The sequence below is a fragment of the Odontesthes bonariensis genome, chromosome 9 (genome assembly GCF_027942865.1).
Source record: "Odontesthes bonariensis isolate fOdoBon6 chromosome 9, fOdoBon6.hap1, whole genome shotgun sequence".
Classification (NCBI taxonomy): Eukaryota; Metazoa; Chordata; class Actinopteri; order Atheriniformes; family Atherinopsidae; genus Odontesthes; species Odontesthes bonariensis.
The window spans coordinates 9,107,580-9,130,694 of NC_134514.1; the positions used below are offsets into that span (position 1 = coordinate 9,107,580).

Below are 23,115 nucleotides of genomic sequence, written 5' to 3' on the forward strand. Positions count from 1 at the left end.
ACTCTCCTCCTTCTCACAGGGACCCGGACTCAGAGTCAGATGACGACTACGATGATGTGGACGTGTAAGGAAACATCACACTGCGCCACCAAGATGAACTGAATGATGACCCTGTATCACTCTGACTGTAATCTGATTATTTAAAAACAATCTCTCTGTCTCTCTTTGTCGTCTACTTCAGCCCAACGATGCAAGCCTCCCGGTAAGCCGAGCAAACCCTCCCTTTTAGTCATGGTCATTCCCAGCATTAACACAGCTGACCGAACCAACTCTCTCTGTGCCAACAGTCTGATAATGCCAGATAATGAAACGCCGCCTCCTCTTCCTCCAAAGGTGATTATCCTGCAAACAGGAAATGATTTATTTAACATACATGACGTACATCTGCTTGTCCCTGTGACTTAGCTGAATATTTCAACCCAAAATCATGTCGGATACCGTCATGACTCTTAATTTCCAATCATCAGGCTGAACTTTAATAAAGCGAGTTGTCATAGTAACAGGTTGAAAACTGTGTCTAAAGAGATGATCAGCAGAGGTGCAGCGTGTCATTTCACGGGTTCGTGTTTCTCTGTGCGCAGCCCAAAGCTCGGACCAGCTCAGAGGAAAGCATGGCGGGGGAAGATGATCGATTGAGAAAACACTCGGCTCTGCAGGCGCCCCCCGCCATCTACAGGACATCCAGCGGGACGCACAGCCGACCCAAACCCCACCCACGAGCCTCGCGACACTCAGGTGAATGTGATATGCAAGTCAAGTATTCCAGAGGCAGCAACTCAAACAGCACTTTATGCCATCCCTTTCCATTATTGCTAATCCACTGCAATAAAATATTCCTCCTCGCTGCAAATGTAAGAATACAAAACAGTCTTTGATTTGTTAACCTCACACCTTTAGCAGGAAGGCCTAACATAAGAGACAATGGGTCCATCCTCAGCTTTAATCCCAGTATCTTTTCAATTTCTGTTAAGACATTAGACCAATATTTCTGCAGCTTATGGCAGGACCAAAGACAGTGAGTTCAATTCATTTTTATAGCGCCAAATACAACAAATGTCATCTCATGGCATTTAGATAATAAAGTCCAATTCAAGACTGTTGGAACAGGGAAACACGAGTTAATGACCACAATAATCTCACATATACATAATGTCATTTGAGAAATTGAACAGGGGAAAAAGAGAGTAAAGTGAGGAAAGGTGTGACAGATGAGCTCCCCCAGCAGTCTGGGCCTATAGCAGCGTAACTATGGGATGTTTCAGGATCACCTGAGCCATCCCTAACTATAAGCTTTTATCAAAAAGGAAAAAAACAATTTCTGTTTTACATTTAAGACACATTGGAGACAAACTAGGGTTGAACTTATGTCTGCGATTAGGGGATAAATGCATTCTGTGCAAAATCTTAATCTGTATTGATTTGATGTCAGGTTTCTTAATGTCTGTGTTTGTGATCTAGACCCCCCAACCTTAACAGTCCAGGCCTTCGACAACCCAGCTGACCTCCTTCCTCCTGAGCTCCCCCCTAAAGGCATCCGCAGACGACCAACACCGTCAAAGGTACAAGATAAAGCCTCGAAAAGAAAATATCCACATATGCATGGATTTTGTTCTTCTTCTATTTCTGTGACCTCGATGTTTATCCGAGGATCTATTTCCACTCCTGTTATCTTCTTTCCTCCTTCACCGTGTGTGCTGACATGGTCTTCGCCATATTTTCCCGTTTGGTGTCAGGAGCATTTTGAATGTCCCAGCGCCATCATGAAGAAACCCCCGGTGAGCTTCTGCTGCACACCTGAGACTTCATGAAGTGTTGCAGGAGACTTTATTTGTTGTCTCCTCCTTTCGTTTCCAGGTCCACTTTAAAAAAGTCTTCCACGGCTGTCCTCTTAAAGTAAACTGCTCCACGAACTGGGAAAACCCCGCCTCCAAAGGTTGTATCCTGGAGTCATTTCTCAACCGTGCTTCATCTGATCAAACCTCTGTCTGACCGTCCTGTGTTTCCCTCCTTCAGAGCAGCATCTGATCCTGGGGGCCGAGGAAGGGATCTACACCCTGATCCTCAACGGCTCTGAGGTCACGATGGAGCTGGTAGGATCTTTAACACATTTACTGCAAAGCTCACAGTGATGAGATGGTAGATACTGAATTAAAGGAGTAACACGTGACCTGGCAAAAGCCTAGAAAAGTAGAGTGGCAACAAAAAGCTTCGGGACAGATTGGACTGCTTCTGAAAGACGTGACTGGATGTGTTTGTCACTTTCAGATGTATCCTGGGAAGTGTACCTGGGTCTACACCATTAATAATGTCCTCATGTCTGTATCAGGTGAGTTTTAAAGTGTTTAAAGTGATCGTCTCCAGTTTGGGGTACCTTTTAGATTAGCTTTTGTACACTTCATAACTCCAAATAGTTTATACTTTGTTCAGAATAACAGAGAGAATATCAAAGCAAGCAGCTGGACGTCTGTTTGGTAGATCCGCTGCTTGTGTGAGTTAGTGTGTTTCTGAGTGGTTCTGGAAGCAGAATATGGATACGTTCAGTTCACAGTCAGCAGCCTTTTCACTCAGCGTAACTGTGATTTTATTTTTTATTTTTCACTTAAATCCATTTGAAAGAGTGTCACTCACCATTGGAGGTTCAGATGCCTTTTGGTGTTTAACTGCACTGATCCGTGAGGTGTAGAGAACGAATCCAAACATTTTCCTGACTGTGTTGCTGGCAGGAAAAAGAAACCACGTCCACTGATCCAAGTCTTTTGGGGTCAACTTGTCCTCACAACCAAAAACACATCAAGTACAAAGTACAATACTCTAAAAACGTGCCAGAGGATCACTCAGCTTGGTTTTTAACGTCTTATTCAGCCCAACATGTGAGATAATTCAGGATGTTTTTGTTATTTGTCACTTATTTTCAGAACCAAACAAATTGGCAACAAAGAAAACACCTTAAAGCATTGAATTAACTAACCCAGACAAAACTTCAGTGAAAGTTCAGTGTAATCAACATAAAAAGTTCTGCTTTGGGTTTTTACTTCAGTTCAGTTTTATTCTTTTAACTCAAAGATCTTTCAAAATAAAAGAACAAAAAGTTTCCCCCTTATTTGTTTTCCAGTTTACTCGCTTAACCGAGTCAAAAGGCGGATCCAGGCCAGGATTTGTATGTCCTCCCTTTTTTATATGCGTTGGCAGTTTGGAATGCAGGTGACTGTAGCGGTGGGGGGTGATCCCGTAAAGAGGGGCGCCCTCGCTGTGAGTGGGCGTGGCCTGTGGATCGGATCTAACTGGGCGATTTGAGCGTGCGCTCTGCAGGCCGTCCTCGACACTGCTCACTCTCCAAGGAGTTAAATAGATTAAACTGTTTCCCTCAGCATAAATAAATACTACATAAATACTACTAATAAATACTAAAACATGCGTTTGGTGACTTTTTAGGTGGTAATTCGTCATTTTAATATGGCACATAATCCAGAAAACATGCAAAGGGACGTAGAGGAGGATTATCACTGTGTGTGTAACTGACTCAGATACTGTCGCTGTCTTTCATTTGTTCGGTTTAATATTAATGTTCTGTGCCAGAGTTATTTTTTACAACATAGAATAGCATTTATTCATCGTTTTCATCAAATTAAAATCAAACAAAAACTGGTATTTCACTGTATCTCATCTCCTGTCTTATATTTGATATTATTTTATTATTATTTTTATTTTTATTTCATTCTATCATCTTAATTTATTGTCATGTTTCATGAAAAGCTTTTTTTAATCTTGTTTTGGATTGTTTCATACGAATTAAACAAACTTTCTGACCTGGGCCTCTTCAAATCTAGGCTAAAAACCTACTTATTTAGGATTGTTTTTAATACCCAGTAGTATGATGACACTTTTATCTTATTCGATTTTGTTGTATTTTATTGCTTTCACTTTTCTTTTATTGTTTTTATTTGTTTTTACTTATTCTTTTTATTTAATACCTGCTGTAAAGCACTTTGGTACACCGTAAGGATTGTCTGTAAAGGGCTGTATAAATAAAATACATTTACATTTATCTATGATATCAAAACTAGAGACTCTAAAGCCGTGTGGTTCAGTGGTTAAGATGTTTGATTTCTTGCACGTTAGCGTGGTTTGTACTTAGTTTGGCGGTTTGGAGTCTGAACTATCTGCAGATCAGGAGGTGCATGAAAGGGAGCAGAACTGAGTACTGAGAAATAAATCAGAAATAAAGCAAAGGAAGAACAAGACATGCAACAGATTAAACAGTATAATGAAAAATATGATGTAATAAAAACAGCTGATTTGAACAAGAAGCCTCAGTAAAGTGCGTCTGACTCTGTGTTTACAGGTAAATCGTCGCAGCTTCACTCACATTCACTGAAGGAGTTGTACGAACAGGCCCGGAAGGATCAGAGGATGGGCCCCTTACCGACTCACCGACTGTTGTCGAGGTAAAACTGGACCCTCCCCCTCTCCGCACTTTATTTTGTCCTGTTGTTTAACTTGAAAAGGTGGAAGAATCTGCCAATGCCGGTTCAAATATTGTGCCATCGCCTCTGTGTTTAGAAAGTGTGCCGTGACGTGTAAAATACCTGATACCAAAGGCTGCAAGACCTGCTCAGTCGGTGAGAAGAAAAACTGGATTCATGACAGAAATAAGTCGGTGTCGATTACTTCTGTGAAATATCCAACTCGTGTCGACTTCTCTTGTAGTGGAGAACCTGCAGCGCGGCTCTGTGTTTCTGTGCTGCGCCCTGGAGTCCAGCGTGGTGCTGCTGCAGTGGTACGAGCCCATGCACAAGTTCATGCTCATCAAGGTACGTGGATCAAAATGAGCCTCAGGAGCGCTGGAGTGAGTCGTCCTATTTAGGTTCATCTTAACCAAGGTGAAACTTTCTCTTTCTTTTAACGACTCGGAGAAAGCTTCTCAAGCTTTTCTCACTTGGAGATTAGACTACTGCAGCTGCTTGTGCGTGGGTGTAGAGCGTGCACTGTTGTTGAAACGCTGCAGCCCAGATCCTGACTACAGCGCTATGATTCCTGAGCAATAAAAGGGCAGAAGATATTGTACTGCAATGAGAAACCTACTCTGAGCGTACTAAAATTAGGTCTGTGCACGCCAAATTCATCAAAGTCACTCTCAGTTCTGTCACCACGCTCGCTTTAAATGTGCCACAAAACCAACCAATCACAGGCTCCTCTTCAAATCTAGGCTAAAAACCTACTTATTTAGGATTGCTTTTAATACCCAGTAGTATGATGACACTTTTATCTTATTTTATCTTATTCCATTTTGTTGTATTTTATTGCTTTCACTGATCTTTTATTGTTTTTATTTGTTTTTACTTGTTCTTCTCTTTACTTATTACCTGCTGTAAAGCACTTTGGTGCATCGTAGGGATTGTTTGTAAAGGGCTGTATAAATAAAATACATTTACAGTTACGTTGCTTTGATCATAGAATAGATCCTAATTGTTGCTGTTGCAGGATAACAGCATAATAATTAGGAATAAAATCATTAAAGATTAAAAAAGTACAGCACAAAAATGAACCTATATGCAATACAAAGTGCAGCAAGCGGGCTGCTCATGTTCAGTGTTAGGTGGAGATGTTAGAGACCTGCTTTAAGCCTATAATGTTTCAGAGTTCTTTATTTGACACATTTGAAGGTAAAAGCTTTTATTGAGTCTGTTTGTTTTTGACCTGTAGCGTCTTCCAGAGGGCAGGGGGAGAAAAAAGGAGTGCACAATTGTTTAGGTTATTTAAATGTTCTATTTGTGCACAGTTTCATACATTTTATTATATTTTTGCCCTGTTTCGCACTGAATGTTAATTTATTGGCTATTTGGGTTATTTGAATTTATTTAGAGAGAAAGAAAGAAAAATAAATGTTTCACCTTGGAGACTTCTTGATTTTTAGCCTTTTTCACAATGATTTGGGACGTGGTTTGTACATTCCTTAACATTTGGTTCCTTATTGCTAATCCACTGCAATAAGATATTCTTTCTCGCTGCAAATGTAAGAATACAAAACAGTCTTTGATTTGTTATCCTTACACCTTTAGCAGGAAGGCCCAATATAAGAGACAAATGAAAGCAGGATTTAATTTCCACATACAGAGCAGAAATGTGTCCTCGAGGATAGTTTTCTCCTTGTGGATGTTGTTTTGTTTTCAGTTTTAGAAAAGAAAAGATGAGATGCTCACGTGTGAGACAGAGGAGAAGGAGAGCATACACATACTAATGTTACTAAACATTGGACGAGTTAGCCTAAATCTGCATCGACTATCACGGGTGTGCTGCAGGTTTAATGTTAACCGGGCTTAAACCTCGACTTTCACAGGTCAAACTGCTGATTTGCACCTTTTCTGTCACGTTTGCAGCATTTTGACTTCCCTCTGCCCAACCCTCTGCGGGTGTTTGAGATGATGGAGGTGCCGCAGCAGGAGTACCCACTGGTGTGTATCGGTGTGTCTCGGGGGCCCAACCACAACCATCCCGTCAATGTAGAATACATCAACCTGAACTCCAACACGTCCTGGTTCACCCCCTCTGGCCTCGGTAGGTGTTAACGTCCTTTAAAGACGACTTAACAAACACAGGAGGCTGTTTTTGTTCTCATTAGTGACGTCTGTGTGTGTGCTTCTGTCATTACAGAGAGACCTTGCCCAAACGCAGTTCAAGTACGTGCGCTGGACAAAAGCTCACTGCTCGTGCTCATGGAGCGTAAGTCTCTTTTAACACCGCCACGTCCACTGATGCCCATTTTTGTGGCGACGTAGCAGAAGGTAACACTAGCCGTCTCCTCCCACAGGGTCGGTGTATATAGTTGGTCTGGACGGAGAGGCGAAAAGCACCTTACACCTTCCTCACGAGACCACCCTCTCTCATGAAGTCGAATCTATAGGTGAGAACAACCCCTGGCTGGTGAACACTGTGATTAAATTATTGGTTTTACACTCGTATTTTTCAAAAAATGACCCTATACGCAGGCTTTGAGAGTCCCAGGTCTGAATTTCAGTCAGAATTTTAAAATCCTGCTGATGGTTTACAAATCCCAGAATGGTTTAGGCCCAAAATACATCTGTGATATGTTCAGAGAATATAAAGCCAGCAGAGCTCTTAGATCCAAGGACTCAGGTCAGCTGGTCCAGTCCAGAGTCCAGACTAAACATGGAGAAGCAGTATTTAGCTGTTATGCTGCAAACAAGTGGAACAAACTGCCAGTGGAGATTAAACTTTCACCAAATGGAGACATTTTTAAATCTATGCATGAAATCTGCACGCTATCTTTTAATTTCTCTTTATATTCTTTTATGTATTTTAAAGCTTCTTGCACTCCCTGCTGCAATGCTTTTATTTTATGTAAAGCACTTTGAATTGTTTTGTACATGAAATGTGCTATATAAATAAATTTGATTTGATTTGAATTATTACTCTTATTATCACCCTCAGTCCAAGTAACAAGAGCAACAGCCTCTGCACATGTATCTGTTCCATCTAAGCCTTCTGTGGATGATTAAGGCCATTAGAGCCCAAAAAAACGGTTTAAAAAGATTATATTTGTTAATAATCGATTCATTTCGTCTGTTCAGCGTATTTAGACGACACGCTCTTGGCAGTTTGGCGTCACGGCTGGCACAGGAAAGGAAAGGGTTTCACAGAGGTTCTGCAGGAAACGACTGACCACAGGAAGATCTACAGAATGGTGAAGTCAGAGAGGTACAGCTCATCCTCACTCGCTGCTCTGCTGGAGTCTGATGGTTTCACTTTAAACAGACGTCTGGGTGTCACTGAGCAACACTCTTACTGTTAAGCTTCTTTTTACATGATTAACAGGCCCATTGATTTTCAGATATTTCATTTCTCTTTGTAATAAACGGCTTGTTCAGTCGTTTAAAGATGCCATATGGACAATATTCAGTTTTATTTATAAAGCACCAAATCACAACTAATATCATCTCAGGGAAGTTCAAATTGATTTGATGATAAATATAATCCAATCAAATCATTAAAGTCCATTAAAAATAAAGTAGCTGAGCTAAGGAAACCAACAGATGGCACTGAGACTTCTCTTTGATCCAAACTCCCGTCCTGAACGTGCACGAGGCGACTGTGGGGAGAAAAAACTTCCTTTTAACAGGAAGAAACCTCCATCAGAACCAGAACCAGGAAGAACCATCTGCCTCCACCAGCTGGGGGGAGAGGACAGGAAAGAGGGGACAACAAGCTCATGTCACATGTACATGAAGAGTAAAGAGAGGTGCATCATGGGAGGTTCCCCAGCAGTCTGGGCCTATAGCAGCGTAACTTTGGGATGTTTCAGGCTCACCTGAGCCATCCCTAACTATAAGCTTTATGAAGAAGGAAAGTTTTAAGCCTGATCTTAAAGGTAGAGAGGGTGTCTGCTTCCTGAAGCCAGACTGGCAGCTGGTTCCACAGAGAGGGGCATGATAACTGAAGGCTCCGCCTCCCATTCTGCCACAACTTTCCAGTCGCCATGGTTACGCATCATAACAGATGTAAAAAACCTTCAGAAGTCCTTCCAGCCGCACAGCATCCAAACCTGAATAGCTTGGTTTCAGTCACGTGGTCGTAAGGGGGCGCGGTTTTCAGATGGTTGTCAGGAAGTAAATATGGCGACTACGTCTATGGAGGAAACCGTTCCAGAGAGTCCGTATTGTAGAGATTTAGAGCCAGTTTCTAGAATACGATACAAACAATTAGTGAGTAAATATGTTGGGCGGGACCCGTACCTCATGAAAATGAGTGAATTTTCTGGAGAATATAAGGATTTGCCGACCTGGATGCTCGGCTGTCTGCATCAGATCTGGGCTCATTCCCGGGCTCTCGGCTGTCTCAGCTGGAGATCCAACATAGCCACTGCACATGCCGACCGTGTTTGTTGGTCCTCCTTGAGCTTCATCCTTTGCTCTCGTTGAAGAGATGCCTCGGATTTCGGCTTACATTTTACATTACAGTTAGCTAACATACCTCTGACGAAGTGGTCGCTGCAGACACGAGAGTAAACAGACTCTGCTCCTCCCGACTGCAGACGTAGGTTTGAAATCCATTTTTTACGGCGTTGTTCTGTTAGCTTTTTACATTTCTCACCTTTTGTATACGACAACCTTTGGTATTTAAAAAAAAACTTTTTTCTTTTTCACGGGTAGAACGGTTGGGGCAGCTGTAAACAGCACAAAACACGGGCATCTTGATTTTTTTACACAGCAGTTCTATGGGAAGACTTCACTTCCTAACATCCATCTGAATTTCACGCGTTCGCGATGCAGCACTGTGACGTCACGTGAAACCAAGCTATTGAAATGTTTCAGAAATCTGTTTTGTTGTTGTTTTTTAGAAAATCTCAGGAAGATGCCGCAGGCTGCCTGTAGGGCGGCGCCATTCAGCTCAGATCTGCCCGACTTGAAATCTATATTTGGTGTGAACTTTTCGGTGCCTCATGTCTGACCTTCTCACTGCAGGATGGTCGTCTTGGAAACCCGTCAGATTGAGGACCAGTTGGGTCTGTCCAACCTTTATGTCCTGGAAACCGCTGAGTAGTACGTCCTGCTGCCCTGAGTCAGGACACCACAGGACTCTGCTCAGCCTCTGTGTGGACGGCTCTACCGGGACTCTCGGTCACGTATAAGGCATCAATCAGCATTTATGTACGTCATCTTTACCTTCGACTTGCATCGATGCGACTCTGCCAAAGGATTTTATTTTATGACTGGATGGGAGGAGGGCGCGTCAGAGGGAAGCGATGGCGTGAAAAGATTGTATTGTAGCTCTTCTTCGTCCATCGGAGGAAGCCTGCTCTAATTTATGCTACTTTCACCCCGGTTTGTGAAATCCAGAACAATCTGGAGAACCCAGGGTGCTGAGGACAGCCTGAATGAATTGTGAAGGAAGGCCCTCCTCAGATCCTGAGGAGGAGTGTCTCCTTTCTGCCACAGTATTATTGAACACAGCAGCAGCCTGCAGGAACTGACATATATGGCTTCCTTTAGTTAGAGCATGCAAGCTTAACAGACCGTTCTGTGACCTGAGCTTGTGTGTCGGTGTTTCATCAACCCTGTTACTGCTGTTACACTCTAATAAAGTTAATCAACACAAGATGAGGTGAACTGTATTGATTTTGGAGGGGGAATTGGTAAATGAATCGTGACAGTGGAGTTAATTAGGTCTTTTTTTGGGGTGTTCAAGTGGTTGGAAAATTGTGGGCTACCAGTGAGTCCACAACCCCTTTAAGAGGAGTCATGTTTCAGTTCTGCACAACTTAACTCCAGTATTTAGACATCTTTAATGCTATTTTTAAAAGGATCATTAGTAAATATATACTGTAAGTGTATGATGGTGTTATTTAAATCAAATTCATAGACAGCAGCTAATATTTGGATTTATTTCAAGCCACTACAGTCAAATCCTTCCTTTTATTTAATTATTTAAGGAAAGTAATTGATTTTTCAGAATTTATCAGCTCAATTCGAGCATAAAATATCCCGTTTCTGCGAGAAATGATTGATTATTCTTAGATTAACTTCCACCATAGTGTTGTTTTTAAGGTCGTGGGACTGTAAGTAGCCCGCTCCTTAAAGTGGTCCTGTTGGGTGTCGCTGGTTGGTTAACTGAGGGGTAAAAGAAGCTGACCCAGGCCGGATGTCCTCCCTTTACCCCCCAACCACCGCGGGAGCGCGCAGAGCCAGGCTGGGCCAGCAGCAGGAGCAGCGCTTTACGCACCATCACACGCACTTTCTGCACACTGGGTGATCAGAGGCAGAGACCCGGTGGAGGATGATGCTCACTCCGGCTCAGGGGTGCTGCTTCTGCGGGTGCACCCACCAGGCAGCAGCGGTACGGCTGTAAAATGCACCGGGGCGGACCGGGTGTGATGGTCGGCCTTGCTGAGCTCGGCTGCTCCTCTTCGTCTCTCTCATTTCTGTTCTAATACTGTTTTTATTTTGTATTTTTTATCGCCTCGATATTATTTCCAGGTCAAAATCTCTGTTTCCTGTGCGGCTTGTTTGCACTAAAAATGGCCGGAGATGGCGGCGCTCTGAAGGATATCAATGAGATTAAATCCCAGTTCCGGACCAGAGAGGGCTTCTACAAACTGCTCACCCTCTCGGACTCGCAGCAGCGGGGCGGGCTTCCGCGGGGTCCGTCCGCCGGAGCCACGCTGGGCTCCGGGGCAGGACCCGGTCCGATACCCGGCGGAGGGGTCGGGCTGCTGCAGGGGCCCGGGGCTGCCGCCGCAGCCGCAGCCGCCTCCTCCAATGCCGCGGCCAACTCCTCCCCAGCCGGCTTCCTGCCGCCGGTCCGGGTCTCTATGGTGAAGCTGCAGCCCGAAGACCCGAGCGAGGAGTCGGAGCGCGTGTGCTTCAACATCGGCAGGGAGCTGTATTTCTACACGTACACCAACATCAAGAAGGTGAGCCTGCTCCTCCTCTGCGCTCTCACGCGCACAGACTGGATGATCACACTTAGCCTAGCGTGCTAATATGATGCTGTCTGCTTTAATCTGTAACCTGTTGTAGACCTGAGCCTCCCTGCGTGTTCTGCACACATCTGAGCAACACCCACACCAGATTTATTTTTTTTTAAATTTAAATTTAAGCGATGCAAAATGGAGCAGCTGTTTTTTGTGTCTGAGCAGACAGTGAGTGGTGCATCATGCTGTGTCAGTGGAGGCTACAGGAGGGATGGGTGATAGTAGAGGAGCAGGAAACAGCCACGGATGCTCTGACACGGCTCCATTCACTGAGCTGCAGCCGACTCCTCTCCGGCTCTCTGATTATACCCGTTTCTGTTTGGAGCTGAAGATGTTGTGAATGATTTATCAGATAACCTCATGGAGCAGGTGTGGTACTCAGGCAGAATTCAGTGAGAAAATCAGATCATTATCTGGTCTGTTTTGCTACAAAAAAAACAAGTGTAATCTGACAGATGACTCATCTTCATTTGTCCTCCAGTGTCTCCTCACAGAGCATCTTCCTCCTCTTAATGAGGACTGCTGATATCTCATTTATTATGAACAGAAGAAGCTTTTTCTCATTCACTCAGAAATGCAGTTCCTTTTCCTGGTGGCTCATGCAGAGCTGACTCACATACAAATCGCTTTTCTGTGCATTCATGCAAGATAATATGGCGCAAGTTGTGACGCTTATCTTCAGATCTTAGAGCGAAGATGTTGTTTCTTTATCCCACAAAGAACGAGTTCATTGTAATATAATTTTTCCTGTTAAAGTCCTGTAAAAAGGGGAATAAATATGAACTTTGGCAAGTTTTTCCAACAAAAAAAAGTGATCTTGTGCAGCCTTTATGACCTTTAGTAACCTGTCAACAAATCAGGTTGCTGTGCCACAAAAATTCAAATAAACATTTGGCTTCATCTGAATATAGGTAGGCCTTGTTATGTCCACAATACTGTGCAAAAGTCCTGATCCAGTCCTGATTTCTTTATATTTTCCTTCCAAGCAGCCAGACTTTCTCGTTATCTTATAAAGTGATCTTGAGCAATAGTTCTTCAGGCTTTCTGAAGGTCAAAGTTTTTCTTTGGACTTTTGCTGCTTTTTCACTCACTTTCAGTCCAGTCCTTGTACCTGACCATTTAACACTGACCTATGAATAATTAAACCTTTAAAAAGGCTCCTAACTCAAGAGATGAACCAGTGTTGTGTTGACACATAACAGACAAAGAAGGCAAAGAACCTGTTTTAAATTGTATCTTTAGGCACTTTGTTACCAGCAGCCTGTCACAAAGACACATCATTTGTTCATTTCTTTAGTTTCCTCTATGAAAAACAGAAAAGATAACACAGTCTGACAGACAGAAAACAGGATTTCTGCAGCAACAAGGTGATTCCCAAAGAGCTGTTAGCTGAAAACTTGGCATATCTCAGCATGGTGTGCAGTGTGTCCTTAAAACATTTGAGGAAACTGGACAAGTGGAGGACAAAAGAAGAAGTGTCAGGCCTAAAGAACTATCTACAGCAGATGAACAGGATCTGAAAGTGATGTCCTTAAGAAAGAGGAAAACATCCAGCAAAGACCTGACACAGGAGCTGAGAGATGCATCTGGACCTTCAGCTGATCCATCTGCTGTTGGCCCAAGCCTCATCAGAAATGGGCTCCATGGAAGGGTGGCTGTCAGGAAGCCGTTCTTAAGGAAGGGAAACAGGGAGAAAAGGCTGAGCTGTGCCAAAGGACACAAGAAGTGGGCTGAAAATCAGTGGCAGCAGGTCTGATGGAGGGATGAATCCTCCCCAGAGCCCGGAGCTCAACATTACTGAAGCAGTGTGGGATCATGTTGACAGAGAACGGAACAAAAGGCAGCCCAGATCCAAAGAAGAGCTTTGGGATGTCCTTCAAGAAGCCTGGAGAACTATTCCTGAAGACTCCTCAAAGAAAGGACAGAAAGCTTGTCGTGCTCTTCTTTGCTGTATTTCTTGTTTCCTGATGGTCCAAATATCTTCAGTTTAACACCTGGACTCTTCTATTAGAGCATCCAATTCTAACTCAAAGAAATGGACCCAAAAGAAGCTCATAAATACCAACGTTTGAGTAAAAGTGGAGCTGTATGCACTCTGTGTGTCTTTTTAGTGAGAGAGGTTTAATATTAAGTCGAGGAAAAAGGGACATAAACCTTCTAGCTTTTTATTTCATTAACCTTTTTAAAATGAGATTTCAGTGTTTCATCTTTGGTTGATTTGCCTCAGTTCACTGTATCTGAACTGTGTTTCCACTAGATTACGAGTGAAGGGGTCTGAATATTTTCTGAAGCATCTGTAATCTTGATTCTCTGATAATCACTCTAAAGACCTCAGAAGTTAGAACATCTGCTCAGCTGGATTTGTTGGAGCGCAGATGTTTCCATCTGTAAGTCTTTAAATGATCCACGATGGACTTCCCTTTTCCACCCTGTCTTTTTTCTGTTGTGAGTAGCACAGTTTTCAATGTGCTTCATGATCACATTTGACATCACCTGTGGTAACTTATCTATTAAAACGTCTCCTGTTTGATGGATTCCTCCCAGTTTGATCAGTGACTTGGTGACAGCAGCAGCTCCACAAGACCAAAAAGGTTCAGTCAAACCCGACTGCAGACGGAAACATCTCAGCAGATTCTTCTTTTCGTTGGCTTTCAAATACAATCAAATTTATTTGTGTAGCACATTTCATGTACAAAACAGTTCAAAGTGCTTTACATAAAATAAAAGCATTGCAGCAGGGAGTGGAAGAAGCATTAAAAATACATAAAAGAATATAAAGAGAAACAAATAAAATAATTTAAATTAGTTTAAAAAACAAGCAACAGTCTAGATAAGTTAAAAGATATCGTGCAGATTTCATGCATAGACACATGAGAAAAGAAATGTTTTTAACCTGGATTTAAAAATGTCTCCATTTGGTGAAAGTTTAATCTCCACTGGCAGTTTGTTCTACTTGTTTGCAGCAGAACAGCTAAATGCTGCTTCTACATGTTTAGTCTGGACTCTGGACTGGACCAGCTGACCTGAGTCCTTGGATCTAAGAGCTCTGCTGGGTTTATATTCTCTGAACATATCACAGATGTATTTCGGGCCTAAACCGTTCTGGGATTTTTAAACCATCAGCAGGCTTTTAAAATCTATTCTGTGACTGACTGGAAGCCAGAGTAAAGATTTTAAAACTGGTGTGATGTGTTCAGATCTCTTAGTCCGGGTTAAAACTCCAGCAGCAGCGTTCTGGATGAGCTGCAGATGTTTAATGCTCTTTTTGGGAAGTCCAGTTAAAAGAGCATTACAGTAATGGAGTCTACTGGAGATGAATGCATGGATGAGTTTCTCCTGGTCTTTTTGGGAGAGGAAACCTTTAATTCTGTTGATGTTTCTGAGATGGTAAAAAGCTGCCTTGGTGACAGCTTTGATGTGGCTGCTGAAAGTCAGATCTGAGTTTATCTAACCCAGCAGAGCTCTTAGATCCAAGGACTCAGGTCAGCTGGTCCAGTCCAGAGTCCAGACTAAACATGGAGAAGCAGCATTTAGCTGCTATGCTGCAAACAAGTGGAACAAACTGCCACTGGAGATTAAACTTTCACCAAATGGAGACATTTTTAAATCCGGGTTAAAAACATTTCTGTTCTCATGTGTCTATGCATGAAATATCTTTTAACTTATCTAGACTGTTGCTTGTTTTTAAACTAATTTAAAGGCCTACAGAAAGGTGATTTTTTTTTGCACAAAACTGAAATAGCAGATCGATTCCTTATATACCATGGAATTTTTTTATGATTTTAAAATAATTTTAGGCCCCTGGATAGTCCTGATTAGACCCAATAAACTATCACCACATTTGACTCGAATTTGGCAAACTGGAACGACAGGTGCGTGACGTCACGAGTGCCAGCTGCTGGAACAATCACCAGTAGTTCCAGTAGCGAAGCCAGCAGTTTGCCAGACCTGGACAGCTTCTTCAAGGCAAATTTCGATGTGTGCCGCGGGACGTCGCTTGGAAATATAAAACGTTGGGTTCAGTGCAGTTTTTATTGCGAGTAGATGTACGAAGTGCGTGTGTTGTCCTCAGCACCAGCAGCTCACACCACCGGGGACAGAGGAAGCAGAGAGACCTGCGGTCGGACAGGAATCCACCTGGCGGAGAGCGGAAATCAGCCGGCAGAGCGATCATGTCCACGTCGGGGCTCTTGATGATCGCTCTACCGGCTGATTTCAGGGCAACCATCCCGCGGTGTGTCCGCTCTCCGCCAGGTGGATTCCCCCTGAGTGTCCGCACCGCAGGGAGCTGAACACGGCGGGATGGCTCCGGCTGATTTCACCAGAGAGGAGGCAGGCGGACAGGGAGGCACAGACACAAGTTCCGACCGCAGGTCTCTCTGCTTCCTCTGTCCCCGCAACATTTGAAAGTTTTCAGGTGAGAAAGTAGTCGTTTAGATCCCCAACGTGTTGAAAACCTGACAAAATGCCGGCTGTTTACCATTTTGTTCCCACGAATTCGGCGCTGCTAAAGCTAGCCGCAGTGAGCAACGCACTTCCGGTTATTTTGACAAAATAAAATACCCGTTGCCTTTTATCATAGGGAAAGCCATTACGTGCTGTTGTTTTGAAAACAGGAAGTGAACTTACCCTCGTTGTAGCTAGCTTGAAACTGCGGTTTTGACAGGAAATGCCGGGTTGCCACCGTCCTGCAGTGCTTCTGTCTCGGCTTGTATGGTGTCGCGGGGCAACTGATTTGTCACTCACAAAACAAGTTGAATTGTTGCTAGATTCAGCCAGATTGAGCCCGAAAGTCGCTAGATTATTTTTTTTTTTTTGTCGCCAGAGATGGCCAAAAGTTGCTAAATCTAGCTAAATTGGCAACACTGAGGCAGCCAGGAAAAGCCATGGCACTTGTGACGTCACACGGAAGCCCCGCCCCCAGTCTGGAATTCCAGGAAGGTTTCCTAGCGGCAAATTCAAAATCGCAAATTTCATGCGTTTATGAAATGTTTTGGTGTAGACTCCAATGATCATTATTGTTCCTCTGTGTATGTATTATCATTATGTATTGGGTGTAGTGTCAGCTTTCTGTAGGCCTTTAAATGATTTTATTTGTTTCTCTTTATATTCTTTTATGTATTTTTAATGCTTCTTACACTCCCTGCTGCAATGCTTTTATTTTATGTAAAGCACTTTGAATTGTTTGTACATGAAATGTGCTATATAAATTGATTTGATTTGATTTGAGTCTATCAACACTCCGAGGTTACGAACTTGGTCAGTGATTGTAAGTGCCCGAGTCTCGAGATATTTCCTCTCGAGTCGTGTCTGATGACCTCTGAATGTGGGTGAAACAGCTTTTTGCTGATGGTTTCGTCTCCTCTCTGCAGGCCGTGGATCTCAGTAAGCCGATAGACAAAAGGATCTACAAGGGGACTCAGCCGACGTGTCACGACTTTAACCAGTACTCGGCCACGGCGGAGAGCGTCGCGCTCATCGTGGGTTTCTCTGCCGGACAGGTCCAGTATCTCGACCCTATCAAGAAGGAAACCAGTAAGCTCTTCAATGAGGAGGTGAGTTTGCTAGTTTTTCTTCTGTTATTATTATTATTATTATTTACTGCCTCCTGAACCGGCTCTTTTTCTTTAACAGGACTAATTGTTAAATTTAGAAGGTTTGTTCGCTCGATTCTTTTATGGGAAGCTCAAGAACAAGCCGGGGTAATCTCAAGTTAAACTAGAAAGAGCTGTTCCTGTGAAACAGCAGTGAGAATGGTTCTGAGATGAATGGGGATAGCTGACCATGCTAAAAAAGCTGAAAATAGTTCAATTTTAGCAGTAAAAACGGTTGCTACGGTATTGGTTGAAGGAATTTTGTGATTTTTGTGTACTACCAAACTTAACATTGGAGTTAGTCAGAGAATTTGTATGAAAGTTAGAGGAATTTGTTTGAAAAAAACTGAAAAATTTGAAACTTATCAGCACGCACTCAACTGTGTGCTCATTCATAAAAATCAAGGAGGAGCAAAATGTTCATGTTTTTGAAACTGTCATATTTCAAAATTGGCTGAAGATTTGAGAAAGCTGAAACAATTGGTAATAGCTGAATGTCTTGTGACCCATTTAAAGTTTGAATGGTGTCTCTAGCTGAAAGCATGCAGAAGTAATTAGGTTGGAAAGAGGAAGATGATTTGGAAGAGCTGAAAGCAGTTTGCTTTCATTTGAATATTTGGAAAATTTGAATAAAAGTTGAATCTTAAAAAGTGTAAAAATTAAAAACACCAAAAATGATAGCGGGAATCTGCTGAAAGAGCTGAACGTTTTGATACTAAAATAGTAGAAATAGCATTCTCACAAGAATGCCTTAAAGCATTCTCACAATAAAGTCTTTATAGATGGTAACAAATGAAGTATATCAGCGCAGTAACGACAGACCTCTCGCAGGAAATCCGTCAGACCGAGCCTTGATTTCCGGGCATATTTTGTATTTATATGACTTATTATTTCACATAGGTTGGAGTATGATAGGACATGAGTAGGTTCAACACGCTTAGTCATATTATCTGGATAAGCCAAACAATGTGCCTGCTTTCCCAGGCTAACTGTTTTGTCTCCCTATTCCTGGATCATTTAAGGTCGTATATATCGTGTCCATCGTGGAAAAGTACAGCATTTCTAATGTCTAAGAACAAAGCCAATTTTAACAGTTTAGAGGGTGTATGTGTGCACGACTGCTGCAGACCTTGTGTTTTCTTTCCACATCTTCCACCTCCTCTTTGCTGCAGCTCGTGTTTCCGTATCGATCTCCACTTTCATGCTTCCCTCTGAATCCTACGAGCTTGAATAAGAGCTCCTGGACTTCTTCTTCTTCTTGGTTCTTGAAGTCTCTTTGCTTCTCACCCGAAAGGCTTCTTCTTTCGGTTAATAGATGAAACGTCTTCAAAAGCCAAGAAGAAGAAGTGCAGTTTCCCTTATTCAGGTGTTAGGATTACCACGAGCTGAGTGACTGAGAATCTACCAACATGCTCCCTGAAAGTCTTTTGGTCCCAAACTTTGATAGCAGGGAGGTGACTCTACTGAATATTTAATAGATTTAGATTAATTTATAAAATAATAATAATAATAAATTTGATTTATAACGCACTTTACATTTACAACAAAGTGCTACAGTGGGATAAAAGACAAATATTTAGATCAAAAGCAGGGACAGTAAAATGCAAATAAAATACACAGATAAAAGTAGTGAGTCCTTTAAATGCAAAAAGAAATAAAAACAGGACAGAGCATTTAAAGGGAGATCATTAAAAACATTGGGTAAAAAGAAAGTTTAGATAATAATTTAACTAATATTAGTAATATTATAATTTATCTGTTATTTCCTTCCCATCTTTCCTCTGTTTTCCAGAGATTGATAGACAAATCCAAGGTGACGTGCCTAAAATGGCTTCCTAAGTCGGAGAACCTGTTCCTGGCCTCTCACGCCAGCGGCCACCTCTACCTCTACAACGTGGACCACCCGTGCGGCACCGCGGCCCCTCAGTACTCTCTGCTGCGGCAGGGCGAGGGCTTCACCGTCTACGCCTGCAAAACCAAGACGCCACGCAACCCGTTGTTGAGGTGGGCGGTGGGGGAGGGAGGCCTCAATGAGTTTGCTTTCTCCCCAGATGGCGTGCACGTGGCGTGCGTGGGCCAGGACGGCTGCCTGCGCGTCTTCCACTTCGACTCGATGGAGCTGCAGGGGGTGATGAAGAGCTACTTTGGCGGGCTGCTGTGCGTGTCGTGGAGCCCCGACGGAAAATACCTGGCCACAGGAGGAGAGGACGACCTGGTCACTGTCTGGTCGTTCGCTGAGAGCCGCGTGGTCGCCAGGGGACACGGCCACAAGTCTTGGGTCAATGTGGTGGCGTTTGATCCCTTCACGACTTCCCTGGAGGACGAAGAGCCGATGGAGCTGAGCGGCAGCGAGGAGGACCTCCACCAGGGGGCGCCGAATAACTCCACGCACTTTGGGCGGGTTCGAACCAGCAGCACGCTGTCCAGGCTTTCTCGGCACAGTTCAAAAGGTGGCGGTTCGCCATCGGTCACGTACCGGTTTGGCTCGGTGGGGCAGGACACGCAGTTCTGCCTGTGGGACCTGACGGATGATGTGTTGTACCCGCGCCTGCCGCTGTCCCGCGCCTTCACTAACACTTTTGGGCCTTCACTCCCCAACTCTGGCAGCGGCGGCGTCACCAGCACCTCAAGTGGGGGAGGGAACGGAGGGGTGGAGGGACACCATCATCCACCCAACACCGGCACCTCCAACCCACCCACGCTTCCTTTACCGCTGCCACGCTCCCTGTCCCGCTCCAACTCTCTGCCCCACCCTGCAGTGGCGAATGCCTCCAAGGGCCCGGGCGCCTCTGAGGGTGGTGGGGGAGGCGGAGGGGGAGGGGGGAGCAGTGGCGGAGGAAACACCACTCCGTTCAGCATCGGCCGCTTCGCCACGCTGTCCCTCCAGGAGCGCAAGTCGGACAAGTCCGGAGGCAGCAGCGGGGTGGAGAAGGAGCACAAGCGCTACCACAGCCTGGGCAACATCAGCAAAAGCAACGACAAGATCAACGTGGCGCCGAGGAGCAACCGGCTGGACGGCGCCAAGGTCCTGGGCACCACGCTGTGCCCGCGCATGCATGAGGTGCCGCTGCTGGAGCCGCTGGTCTGCAAGAAGATCGCACACGAGAGGCTGACCGTGCTGGTGTTCATGGACGACTGCATCATCACGGCGTGCCAGGAGGGCCTCATCTGCACCTGGGCGCGTCCGGGGAAGGCGGTACGTGCTGAATTATCAATGTGTGTTTATAATAATGACATTAATAATGTGCAGAACATTTCCACCAGGAGCTGGCTCCATCCCTCCAGCAAGGTGGGTGTGAGTGGGCGGGGCTTAGCAGAGGAGGGAGGAGTTTTTCACTTGCTGGTGACTTCAGACACCCTGATATATGCTCCCAGGAACAGACAAAAAGGTCATTTTTCCATATTATGTTCCCCTTTCAAAGTTATTAAAGAACTATTAAAGGTGCCATTTATTCTATAAGTGAGATCATAATGAAGAGAAGTCACAGAGAGCCGAAGCCTCCTTAAAGGCGTGGTTGGTAATCCTGTTCAGAAACACATTTTGTAATACTGGATGAAATGGTCTGTCTATCCTGAGAGTGACAGGGGGTGGAGCTTAGCGGAGGGGGGGTGGAAATCAATAATCAAGCAATGAATCAAGAAATAAATTACAATAAATCAAAAGACTAAATTGCAATGGCGACTATGAACAAAAAAGAGAAGAAAAAGTATTAAGACAGTCCCATAGAGTACATGTGATCTTTTAATTTCCTTTTATAGATGGGTAGGGAGGGAGAGCTGTTCCATAAAGTTACACCTTTATATTTGATGGAAAACTGTGCTCTAGTGGTACAACAGAGCGGGATATGAAGCAGCTTAGATTGTCGAGTTGTTCTGGAGTGAATGTTTGAGTTTTTTTTTAAAGTATTGTTGTCACTGCTCTGTGTTTTCTCTCGTTTAGAACCTAACAGCACAGAACGGGAACTCCCCGAGCGGCACGGTGGTATAGCTGGAGGAGAGGCTCCGCCTCCTCCGCTGCCTGACGCCGTCTCCTCCATCGACTCGCAGAAACGTTACATTCGGGGCCAACGAGCTGGGACGGAGGCGGCCCCCCTGCTGCCACCTCAGTATTAAACTCTGTTACTCTGAGCTCCACATGAGGTGGGAAACTGTTCTCCAAGCCTGAAACTCTGAAGTTACTGCAGCAGATTCACATATTTAACCCCGTTTAGCCCTCATCACGACATCTTTCAGGCTCGTTTTAATCCGACCCTGAAGTCTCTGGACTCTCAACACCGGAATAATCTCTCGCCTCTGTTGAAATGCTTCAGTTTTTGGTTTTCAGGAGGAGTTTCTCACCTCGTGCCGCTCCGGGAACAAAGTTAACCCCTTCAGCTTTCACCCCTCCATCAGCCACTCCCCCGCCGGTGGGCCTGAAGGAGCGGACCCGCTGTAGGTACCAGAACGGCTCGGGTTCCAGAATGGCTCGGGTTCTGTCGTCTGCTGATTACGTCACACAATATGGCCGTCCGCTTGAGTGGGAGTACATTGTGATTGGCTGTAGTAGCCATAGTAACCGTAACTAGGCGCTGTGCGTCGGAGAGTTTTTTTTCGTGGTCTTTCGGTGATCGGCAGCAGCTATGGAGAGCTTTTACGAAGAAATTAAATATTTCCTTCAAAATAGTGTTTACTACACTTTGACCACCACAAGCCCCAAACCTTTAAAATCTAGTTTGATTAGTTTAATCATTTTGGTTCACTATGAAGAGAAGCTTCATTTTCAGTTTTGTGTATTGTTTGTGTGCTGAGCAGCAATAACCTCTTTGACTATATGCGTGTGGACTCCTGCATATAAATGTACATAAAACTTGTAAAAGTTGTTCTGTTGGATATGTGTGTATATACATACACTACACACACACACACATATACATATATATATGTATATATGTATGTGTGTGTATGTATGTGTGTGTGTGTATATATATATATATACACACATGTGTATATACATACACTACACACACACACACACACACACATACATATATACAAATATATGTATGTGTTTGTGTGTACGTATGTGTGTATATATATATATATACATGTGTATATATACACATACAGTCTAGGTAAATAAGACAAATACACATACTGAAAAATTAGCTTAAAGAAATGGCATATATCTGTCTCTCTGTCTGTCGTGAAAGTCGAACGCAACGGAGTTTGTCCGAGCCAATCACAATGCCTTCCCATTCAAGCGTGCAGCCATATTGTGTGACGTGTTCAGCAGACGACGGACCCCGAGCCGATCTGGTACCTACACCGGTCTCCCATTTCCTCCCCCTCCTCATGGAAAAGACACTGCAAAAGCCACGGCCATTGTATTTAAGTTATTTATTTTAGCACAGGACTGTGTTGTAATTTATACTGTATATAATAAAAAAGTGCTCTATAAATACAAACGGGAGGCGGTGACTTGGCAGCAGCGAAGTGAAGACGAAGCAGGAAAGATGAAGAGTATTAATATATGAAGATGCTTCTATTGTACAGAGCAACAACAGTTATAAATTGAATGTCTGCTGTTTTACGGAACCTGAGGATGTCGCTGTGTTTTTATTCGGTGTGATCGTTTCTCCGGTGGACGAACGTGGCTCACACACACACACACGATCCCGTTAAAGTGTAGCATCTTATATTCTGTCTTGGATTCCTGTTGCACCTGAAATCCTGAGCCGCCACAGTCGGGGTTTTTGTTTTGTTGTTTGATCCAAACTCTGCAGGAGACGCTCCCACGTCCACTTTCCTAAAAATGAACCCATGTTCAGAAATAAGTTGCAAAGAACACTCATATTTGGGCTGCAAATGTGAGACTTATTTTGGTTGAAATGTTAATGAAGAGTCTGCAAAATAAGATAAACCTTCTGATCTCTATCGGGTCCTAAAATGAAGTAAAAAGAACCTCAGATGAACAACAACACCTGATATTTTACACAAACAAGCCTTCCAAACAAGCCATACTTGTTCAGCCTTTTTCTAACTGTGCTGTCATGA

General features: G+C 43.8%; 2 protein-coding genes across 2 annotated transcripts in view; both read left to right on the top strand.

The window, feature by feature from the left end:
- The window catches only part of map4k1 (mitogen-activated protein kinase kinase kinase kinase 1), a 36,597-nt gene extending 26,484 nt beyond the window's left edge, over positions 1 to 10,113 (top strand). The window contains exons 16-32 of the mRNA XM_075472997.1: positions 20 to 64; positions 182 to 202; positions 288 to 333; positions 582 to 735; positions 1,459 to 1,559; positions 1,734 to 1,775; positions 1,855 to 1,933; positions 2,014 to 2,090; positions 2,266 to 2,326; positions 4,343 to 4,445; positions 4,561 to 4,619; positions 4,708 to 4,811; positions 6,378 to 6,555; positions 6,652 to 6,720; positions 6,809 to 6,901; positions 7,590 to 7,716; positions 9,480 to 10,113. Coding sequence (XP_075329112.1) covers positions 20 to 64; positions 182 to 202; positions 288 to 333; positions 582 to 735; positions 1,459 to 1,559; positions 1,734 to 1,775; positions 1,855 to 1,933; positions 2,014 to 2,090; positions 2,266 to 2,326; positions 4,343 to 4,445; positions 4,561 to 4,619; positions 4,708 to 4,811; positions 6,378 to 6,555; positions 6,652 to 6,720; positions 6,809 to 6,901; positions 7,590 to 7,716; positions 9,480 to 9,558 — 1,438 coding nt within the window. The 3' untranslated portion in view covers positions 9,559 to 10,113. The remainder of the gene's footprint in view (positions 1 to 19; positions 65 to 181; positions 203 to 287; positions 334 to 581; positions 736 to 1,458; positions 1,560 to 1,733; positions 1,776 to 1,854; positions 1,934 to 2,013; positions 2,091 to 2,265; positions 2,327 to 4,342; positions 4,446 to 4,560; positions 4,620 to 4,707; positions 4,812 to 6,377; positions 6,556 to 6,651; positions 6,721 to 6,808; positions 6,902 to 7,589; positions 7,717 to 9,479) is intronic.
- Positions 10,114 to 10,666: 553 nt separating this feature from the next.
- On the top strand, positions 10,667 to 21,785 carry LOC142388099 (WD repeat-containing protein 20). The gene is made up of 5 exons (XM_075472998.1): positions 10,667 to 10,851; positions 10,992 to 11,428; positions 16,861 to 17,043; positions 18,875 to 20,278; positions 21,023 to 21,785. The coding sequence occupies exons 2-5, from the start codon at positions 11,033 to 11,035 to the stop codon at positions 21,068 to 21,070; spliced, it is 2,031 nt and encodes a 676-aa protein (XP_075329113.1). The 5' UTR covers positions 10,667 to 10,851; positions 10,992 to 11,032; the 3' UTR covers positions 21,071 to 21,785.
- Positions 21,786 to 23,115: the final 1,330 nt, after the last annotated feature.